The 10,359-nt window shown below is 42.2% G+C and overlaps 1 protein-coding gene across 2 annotated transcripts in view; it reads right to left on the reverse strand.

Annotated features, from left to right (window-relative positions):
- Nucleotides 1-3,358: 3,358 nt before the first annotated feature.
- The window catches only part of LOC112068207 (G protein-coupled receptor 137Ba), a 62,747-nt gene continuing 55,746 nt past the window's right edge, over nucleotides 3,359-10,359 (reverse strand). Inside the window, exons 6-7 of one of the 2 annotated variants that reach the window (XM_024135291.2) lie at nucleotides 6,280-6,404; nucleotides 3,359-4,320 (exon numbers count right to left, since the gene is read on the reverse strand). In XM_024135291.2, the coding sequence (XP_023991059.1) occupies nucleotides 4,074-4,320; nucleotides 6,280-6,404 (372 nt within the window). In that variant the 3' untranslated portion in view covers nucleotides 3,359-4,073. Of the gene's footprint in view, nucleotides 4,321-6,279; nucleotides 6,405-10,359 lie in introns of those variants that run through there. The other variant, XR_002893541.2, reaches the window with a different exon arrangement.

Consider the following 10,359-nt stretch of genomic DNA (forward strand, 5'->3'; position numbering starts at 1 on the left):
GTGACGCAAATGCTGGCTTCGATAACCCCTCACACTGACACGCTTAGGAATCCTTGTGAATATTGGTAAAGGCAGAAGGTTGTTGATTATGGATAAACTGCGAATCAACACCAACTGAATAAGAAGTAACTCTGTGAAGTCAACTTGATCCCAAGTGTTTCTGGATCAGAGAGGAATGGGAATACAACGGTGGATTGAAAGGCCGTCTTCTCTGTCAAAACACACGGGAGCTCGAGCCCGTATTCAATCAGTCGAGGAGAGTTCAGCCAAGACACAAGACCCGATTTAGACGTCCAGTCGTCCACAGAGGAGAGAACTATGTTAACTATGTTAACGTTGGTCAGTACTTAGGAATGCAAACCGTTAACACCACACCGGTTATGGTTGGGACCATCAGAGAAAGTGGCCGATTTTATATTTATGGTTGATTTATCAGTCGCAGTGACAACCAGAGGCTTCTTGAGCCTTGAGAACTGGGTCGTCTTCATTAGTCACAGAAGAATGCCCACCGAAACGGGATGAAACTACCTGGACATCCAATAAGAAATGCTCATTTTCGTTTTTCCGTTGCAAAACAATTTAAAACATCCATTACATGTCCTAATTAACACAACCCTGCTTTGCTCTTTTTCTACGTATTGTGCTCTTGAATGCAGCCTCTCATTCTGTAGGGGACACCTGTTTTATACTGTTTTCAAATGAGGTCAGAAACAGGTGACCTCTGACAGATACCACAGCCATATTTGACCCAAGACCAATAGGCAAAGTCATTTATTGAAGAAATTGCCAAGTCTTTCCAGTCTCAAAGCAGTTTGGCCAACTAAAACGTGCTGGTAGAAAGTATTTGTGGAGAGAATCATGATATTTGCTGCTGCAGGGCTTTTTAGATGTCAAAAACATATCTTAGATATATGTGAAGACAGCTCTCATTACACTGAATGCCATTTCACTCACATCCTCAATATATTGACCAATAACCGAGAGGGCAAGGATCAAGTACTATGACCCCTTCACCTCTATCAAATCCTTTAACTGTTCGATTGGGGGTGGATTAACCAAGGTTGACCTTCACCTCTATCAAATCCTCTAACTGTTCGATTGGGGGTGGATTAACCAAGGTTGACCTTCACCTCTATCAAATCCTCTAACTGTTCGATTGGGGGTGGATTAATCAAGGTTGACCTGAACATACACGCACACACAAAGTTATTTTATTTTTAAACAGTGCAGTAAAACTTTATTTTAACATGGTAGTGCTTGCATATACAGCTTTAGTGATCTATGAAAGATGGGTAAACGAGTTATATTCATTGGTCACCAACAAAGAATAAGAGACAAATTATAATTATTATAAAAGGCTATTTGCGAGACAAGAACTGAGACGGCAATAGATTTCACAAACAAAATAAGATCAATAAAAATACAATACTTTCAACTCCTACATTTGAATGCAGCATCTCCCCAATTGTTGCTGTTAAAGGATCATTTGCGGTCATGCTGGATAGAATGCTTTATGCTCTTGGATATGAGGGTTAAAATATAAACGTTTTCAGAGAACCTCTGTCAGTATTTTCCCATTGATTATAGCTGCCTGCTATCCTCTGCTTACTAACAGATTTGCTGCAACAATCACACACGTATGCTACACATAAGCTAACAGCAACAATAAAATAACTTAGTTTAAGACTCCAAAGCAGGTTAAGGGAAAGATTATTTATACCATGACCCTAAGGAATCCACCTCTAAAATTATTATTATTTGTTTTAATTAAAAAAAGAGCCTACTGGAATTGGCTTGTGGCCCTCGGAGGGTGAGAGAAGTTCAACCTGAGGTTACACATTCTCACTTCCAGTCCCACTGAACACTTCCTGTATGAACTCCACAGCACCAAAGGTGACATCAGCCCCAAACACAGATGGGTGGGAAAATAAAATAGAATGTACTGATATGATTGCATTCGCCCACTGATTGTGTTTGTCAGCTGATATTCATGGCAGGTAAGAAATCAAGAAAATAAAAGGCAAAACAAATATAAAAATCACATTTTTAGACTGCAATTCCTCTTTCCCTCTCTGAACAGGTTCTTGCAAACAACACAAAACTCTATTCAACAGTGAAAAACAACCAAGAGATGTCTTACCTCCTACCTATACCCTTGATGTGCATATAAGCAAGTTTAGCAAACACATACTCACACAGAGACGAACACACAAACTTGCCCTGTACACCTGGGCAGTACTAGTAGCCATGGAGTATAACAAAAACAAACATGGAATGCAGTTAAAATGGAAATAAGTAGGGCATAAAGCTTAATCACTTTCGTTATATACAGCATTTTGTGCTAGATGTTTTCCACAAGGAAAAAAATGAACAGTAACATTTAATGGCACATTTTCAGGTGTACGATAGTGTAGCCTGGTCAAAGATCTGTCTGTGCTGTCTCACTTATGGCCAATGGCTTGAATATGACCAGAGGATTTGGCAAGACAGCACAAACAGACTAATGATGGGACTAATGATGGTGAGCTTGATGCCGTAAACTAGCACATGGATACAGCTACTGTATACTATTATAGTCAGGATAGAGAGGGTATATTTAAGCCTGTTTGTGCTGTCTGGTGACAATGACCCTAAGAGTTGGCAAGACAGCACAAACAGATCTGGACCCTGGCTAGGACTTCGCAAGGAGTACTGTACTATAAAACATCACTCCGCCGATCCACACTTGGTCCGTACATTCATTTTACTGGGTCCAGAGCAGAACATTCATTCAGAAACATATTGTTCCCCCAAAGTCTATGCTCCATCAGGGGCCCCTCGCCAAAACGGCGGCCCACAGGAGCAGGTGTACCATCCTGGGATTGTCCCGCTAGGCAAGCTGGAGGCTCGAGACTCGTTTTTAGGCCCAGCTCTCAATCTGTGCGCGCTTTGGGAAAAGTAGCCTTCCTCTTTCATACTGTCTTTGACAGCAGTGAAAGATTCAAATGCACAGTGTTAACACTTCCCATGGTGTCCCAGTGCATGTTAGGTTTGAATACCGAGGGCATTGCACATGATTATAGCCTCGATTGGTGTTGGTTTGGAAGGGAATCGTCATGGATGGCTCATTGCACAGGTATCAACTAGTGTTCTACAGGGAAGTGAGACAGGGTCTAGGGAACACACAGGAACAGTCTGATAGTCAGATTTTATTAGGAAGCCGAGTCTACATTCAAGCCAGGATCTTGTCCTCAGAATGTGAAATTAGGGGATTTCTTTAAGTGCAAATGTCACCTCCCGACTCATGGAGGGGAGTCTATGTGCAAAGGTGTGGCGGGGGGAACTTCCCACTGGACCGAACCAAAATAGGCAAGGGGTGGGGGGGGGGGGGGGGGGGCGAAATAAGTGCTGGTCCATGCACTTGTCTGGTCCCTGACAGTGATAGAGGACTTACTAGTCTGATGTCCGACAAACATACAGTATGTGTGTGTGGAAAAGCTGAGATGCACAATCCTTTCCCATACAGACACTTCCTTATTTTCCTCTACAGACTCTCCCCAGTTTTCAGGAATAGTAGAATGTTCCAGGACTATTGAACTAGAAACATTGGAAAGCTTTTTTAATAAATGGAATATCACTGAGCTGACTGCTCCCTAACCACCGCTGACCTCAAATGACCTCCCCTCATCTGGTCCCGTCTGACCCCGGAAAACTCAACTCCGTCGCCATGGCTACAACAAGCTGGCAGGTAAGTAGCATTGGTGGGGGAGGGGACAGGTCGATAGCTGGAATGAGGAAGTCACGCAGTGTCAGTCACAGGGTCACCAGGGTAACATCCTGTATGAACTCCACAGCACCAAAGGTCAAAGGTGAGCCCCAAACACAGATGGGTGGGAAAATAAAATAGAATGTACTTCAAATATGATTGCATTCGCCCACTGATTGTGTTTGTCAGCTGATATTCATGGAAGGTAAGAAATCAAGAAAATAAAAAGCTTTCCCAGGGCCGTAGCCATGTAGCTGAAGGTCAGGACCGGCCCTTTCCTGAGTTAAATATTGTTTTCAGGGGTATCTACTGGGGCTGGTGGGGGTTGTTAGATCTGAGGAGTGCAGTAGTGATTTTGGGGTGTGAAATAGTAGTTATGGGGGGTGGCATAGTAGTTCTGGGGGGTGGAGTAGTAGTTATGGTGCTGGTCGGGCTGGATGTTTCCATAGGCTAAGAGGAGTGGGGCAGTGGAGGTTTGGGGGCCGTTGGGGAGCTGGGGGAACCCCGTCAGGCTGCCGTTCCTCTGGGTGGAGCCGTACCAGCTGGGGCCCAACTGGGGCGTGGACAAGACACTACTGTGGGATGGAAAAGACAAGGTTAACTCAGCATTGTATCACATCTGTATGGGAGATGTAGGATGTAACCGGTGTCTGTACGGGGGATATACTGTAGGTTGTTATAGCTGACTGTGGCTGGAATGTAGGATGTTATGTTTGTGTATGTGGGATATTGGATGTTACAGGTTACTGTACAGGCGATATAGAATGGTTTTAGGTGACTGTATGCAGACAATATCGGATGCAATATAAATAACTGTGTACAGGGGATATATACTTAACAAAAATATGAACGCAAAATCAAGTTTGCAGACAACACAACAGTAGTAGGCCTGATTACCAACAATGACGAGACTGCCTACAAGGAGGAGGTGAGGACCCTGGCGGAGTTGTGGCAGGAAAATAACCTCTCCCTCAATGTCAACAAAACGAAGGAGCTGATCGTGGACTTCAGGAGACAGCAGACGGAGCACGTCCCCCACCATCCACATCGACGGGCCGCAGTGGAGAAGGTGAAAAGCTTCAAGTTCCTCGGCGTACACATCACTGACAATCTGAAATGGTCCACCCACATGAACAGTGTGGTGAAGAAAGCGCAACAGCGCCTCTTCAACCTCAGGGGGCCGAATAAATTTGTCTTGGCCCCTAAAGCCCTCAAAAACTTTTACAGATGCACAATTGGGCACACTACCTGCCCTCCAGGACACCTACAGCACCCGATGACACAGGAAGGCCAAAAAGATCATCAAGGACATCAACCACCCGAGACATGGCCTGGATACCCCGCTATCATCCAGAAGGGCGAGGTCAGTACAGGTGCATCAAAGCTGGGACAGAGAGACTGAAAAACTGCTTCTATCTCAATGCCATCAGACTGTTAAATAGCCATCACTAGCCGGCTTCCACCCGGTTACTCAACACTGCACCTTAGAGGCTACTGTCCTATGTACATAGACATGGAACAGTGGTCAATTTAATAATGTTTACATACTGTTTTACTAATTTCATATGTATATACTGTATTATAGTCAATTGCCACTCCGACATTGCTCGTCCTAATATTTATATATTTCTGAATTTTATTATTTTACTTTTAGATTTGTGTGTATTATGTGATACTACTGCACTGTCGGCGCTACGAACACAAGCATTTAGCTACACCCGCAATAACATCTGCTAAATATGTGTTTGTGACCAATACAATTTTATTTGTAACGTGTTGGTGCCATGTTTCATGAGCTGGAATAAATATGTCCTGAAATTTACCATACGCACAAAAATCTTACTTCTCTCACCTTTTGTGCACAAATGTGTTTACATCCCTGTTAATGAGCATTAAATCCTTTGTCAAGATAATCCATCCACCTGACAGGTGTGGCATATCAASAAGCTGATTAAACAGCATGTTCATTACAGAGATGCACCTTGTGCTGGGGATAATAAAAGGCCACTCTAAAATGTGCAGTTTTGTCACACAACACAATGTCACAAGTTGAGGGCTCATGCAATTGGCATGCTGACTGCATGAATGTCCACCAGAGATTTAATGTTCATTTCTGTACTATAAGTCGTCTACAACGTCATTTTAGAGAACTTGGCAGTACGTCAAACTGGCCTCACAACCGCAGACCACACAAGCCCAGGACCTCCACATCCGGCTTCTTCACCTGCAGGATCGTCTGAGACCAGCCACCCGGACAGCTGATGAAACTGAGGCGTAATTTCTGTCTGTCATAAAGCCCTTTTGTGGGGAGAAACAAATTCTGATTGGCTAGGCCTGGTTCCCCAGTGGGTGGGACAGGCCTGCCCATGGCTGCGCCCCTGCCCAGTAATGTGAAATCCATAGATTAGGGTCTACTTTATATATTTAAATTCACTGATGTCCTTATATGAACTGTAACTCAACAAAATCTTTAAACATTATAATTTTGTTCAGTATAAGATGTTATATAGGTGACTGAATTGAATGTTACCCACCTCGGTCGATCTGCTCTGGAGTTGATGCTCCTGGACAGGTCGTCATCGCTGTCGTACCTCCGGGGGTTGTCAAAGAAATAGGCTCTGGAACTGAAGCTGTGGCTGTTGATCATTCCTCCTGGTGCCTGGGGAAAAGGACACTCACAGTTTAATAAGTACTTTCGGACAAGAAAAACATGCCTTTATATGTACTCACACCATAGTAATAACACTGGAAATATCCTTGTAAGTACATCATATATGGGCCCAAATCGTTTCCTACTCATTTGTGTTTCGAAGTTAGTGTAGTTGTAACTTCCACCTGCTATAAATTAATGTTTTCAAACTAGATGAGATAAGCTGATAACAACTTTAAAATAAAGGCCCCTTAGAAGCTCATGCTGTTTTAAGCTACCCTGTACTGAGGTAGGCAAACATTTGAATAATGTGCATTCAAACGCATATATGATTCATGTGAGCTCCTTGATTTGCTGGTTTACACAAAGTCAATGGCCCTACTTCATTTTTACAACATAAACACCGCGTTGCACTCTGGGATCAATAGGGATGTAAATTCGAAACGTCTGCATCTGAGGTAAACACAGGTGAAACGCGGGGTCCGGAGCCGACACAACAGTATGTCCAAAGTAAACTGCCGTGTACCGTACTGCAGGTGTTGTGCCAAAAAGCTCCCACCTGCCAGGAATCCCCCCCCCCCCCCCCTTTCACTTGAACGCGCACGCACTCAATTCTCATTGCTGCGACTTGCTTGCTAGTTGAGATTTCTGATCAAGTTCGGCTGAATTTCATTCGATTTTTTATGTCTGTTTGATTGTGTGAGGCACTAGTAATGCCGCAGTTTTCGGTGCGGCTATTTGTTCAAGGGTATGAGTCTATAAATAAATCTCTTTGCCAAAATCCGTCATCTCTCCCATGTCTTATTCGACTAGTAGTTGTTCTGAAAAGTTTATTGCTCGCCTACATTTTAATCCCTCCCTATGTTTAATAAACACACATACATTAATTACTAATTTCTGTTGCCTATCCTGACGTGAAGTTTGTTCTATAGAAAGTATTTGACTCTGATGTGTGCCACAGAAAGTATTTGAATCTAGCCACAAAATTAAGGAAATTATAAAGGGGGGATTTTCTTGCCTGCCGAAGCCTGGCACACTTCAGAATCGTTTTTGGCGACCTATCATCCCTCTGATGTGTGCCACAGGAAGTATTAGACTAGAAGGAAGTGGTTATTCCAGCAATAATAGTTTTCAGAGCCCTATACTGTTCTCTCTTACCCATCCCTCAATCCCATCCCATCGTGCTTTTCCCTCTTGTGGCTTTACCTACATCTTTTTACACTTTTTCTTTTTTAGTTTTAAGAATGTAGGTAGGGTGCAATAGCAATAGTGGCCTGCTGGAGGTCATTTTGCAGGGCGCTGGCAGTGCACCTCCTTGCACAAAGGCGGAGGTAGCGGTCCTGCTGCTGGGTTGTTGCCCTCCTACGGCTCCTCACGTCTCCTGATGTACTGGCCTGTCTCCTGGTAGCCTCCATGCTCTGGACACTACGCTGACAGACACAGCAAACCTTTTTGCCACAGCTCGCATTGATGTGCCATCCTGGATGAACTGCACTACCTGAGCCACTGTGTGGGTTGTAGACTCCGTCTCATGCTACCACTAGAGTGAGAGCACCGCCAGCATTCAAAAGTGACCAAAACATCAGCCAGGAAGCATAGGAACTGAGAAGTGGTCTGTGGTCACCACCTGCAGAATCACTCCTTTTTTGGGGTGTCTTGCTAATTGCCTATAATTTCCACCTTTTTGTCTATTCCATTTGCACAACAGCATGTGATAATTATTGTCAATCAGTGTCGCTTCCTAAGTGGACAGTTTGATTTCACAGAAGTGTGATTGACTTGGAGTTACATTGTGTTGTTTAAGTGTTCCCTTTATTTTTTTGAGCAGTGTATATAAGTCAACATGAGTGCATATCCATAATCACTGTAAACTGTTATAATAGAAAAAAATAGAAATAGAAGAAAAACATCAATGTATAATAATATAATAAACAAAACTTTGAATGTTTTTCCATGAAGAATCCCCTCCCCAATAGGTCCCTTCGCCCTCAATAGGACACCCCCAGCACCTCCACCATCCCCATCAACCTCCCCCCACCCCTCAACCACAAAACACAATAATGATAATACTAATAATAGAAATTAAAATAAATATATACCAAGATATAGCTACACATACTCACACATGTACAGTACATATACATATTCACAGGACACTCAACTTATCTCTCATCTCTTTTCCTACATCAGATATGCAGGTGACATTTCCACATGGATGACAGCACATAAATCAGCAAGACTGAGATGCTCTTCCGAGGGAATGCCTGCCCATTCTCAGATGTTACATAATCCAAAATGATCACATCATTTACATTCCAGCCCTTGTCAGCTCCAAATTTGACTTCAACTCACACCCTGCTGGAATCCCTGCATTCTCGGATTCCCCTCTGTTATTAATCTCTATATTGTAATCAATAAAGTGTTTCAAAATGCTGTACTTTTATTAACATATATGCTCAGATCATTCCTGAGAGAGAAGGGGTGTAATATCTCCAGATGGGAGCGTGATACCCTTCCTCACCCATGCCACACCCACACTCCAGGTGGGTGTGGTAATTCCTCACCCATGCCAACAAGATGTTACTTCTTGTGGGGTCTTTGCCTTGAAAGTAAGTATGAGAGTATAAGTAATGTACAATTAACTTACTGACTAAAAGGCAAAACAGAACTGTCAAATTATATTTTAGCTGTGTCGTTGTATACTTGCAAATTAGAATCTTAAGTGTAACATAATTTTGTTGGGGAAAACTGAAATGCACATCCATTTTTTTTACCCAATTTGCTAAACGTGTTCTGGAGGAGTCAGTTGTCTTTTCAAATACGGACAAAGATGTTAACATCATATGAGAAGAAATAGCAGTCACTCTCCTCCAAAACACTCGTATATTCAATTTATTATTTAATATAGATTAAAAAAAACATTTATATGATGGCCTGAGCCAACTGTGCCACTTCTGTGGAGAGGTGGACAATAATGAAGAAGACACTAACTGGGTAATTGCTTGTTCACTTCTAAAAAAGGCACATTTTTAGGAGTACGAATTTGTATAAACAGTCATTTTTCTAGCGGTAGTATCATCCGCTTTGTCTGATAATGAAATAATTGTAATTCAAGAAAATGTATTTAATGTTTTAAATATATTAACATTTTTCATCATAAATTTCAGATTGGTTGTGACCGCCGCCCACGATGGTTCCACCAGTCCTGTATGAAAACCATCCCATTATTGGAGGATTATGTCTGCGCTGCCTGTCAGGACTAGGTTAGGCTCGAGTTCCAGGCGACGGTATCACCTGGAAAACTTTCCATAAAAAGTGGACTAAATGTTCAGTCGAGCTGTTGCAGCTTTCCAATATTTGTTTATGTTATTTGTCTTTTTATATTTGATTTATTGTAATTTTATATCTTATTACGCAAAGATCGAAATTTGTATTTCTTACTTAATGTTCGTTAACAAACTTAACTCTGTGATGTTTTTGTGTCATTGTGTGATAATATTTGTGTATTATCATTATTTTCTTAAGCATTACAAAATGTTATTAAAATACATGTTCATGTTTCTTTATACTCTAATTTTGCATTCTGTGGCACACACTACCGGTCAACATGAGCTACCAAAATTATTCTGAAGTGTGCCAGGCCTTGCAGTCCAAAGATAGATTGGGGGAAGATGGCAAAAAAATGGCCAAGCCAACTCCCCCCCCCTTCTAATTTTCTTAATTTTGTGGCTAGAGTCAAATACTTTCTGTGGCACACATCAGAGTCAAATACTTTCTATAGAACAAACTTCACGTCAGGACAGGCAACGGAAATTAATAATTCATGTACGTGTGTTATATGAAACATAGAGGAGGGAGTCAAATGTAGGCAAGCAATAAACATTTCAGAACAACTACTAGTCGAATAAGACATGGGAGAGATGACACATTTTGGCAAAGAGATTTATTTATAGACTAATACACT

This window comes from Salvelinus sp. IW2-2015, unplaced genomic scaffold, assembly GCF_002910315.2.
Source record: "Salvelinus sp. IW2-2015 unplaced genomic scaffold, ASM291031v2 Un_scaffold245, whole genome shotgun sequence".
NCBI lineage: Eukaryota > Metazoa > Chordata > Actinopteri > Salmoniformes > Salmonidae > Salvelinus > Salvelinus sp. IW2-2015.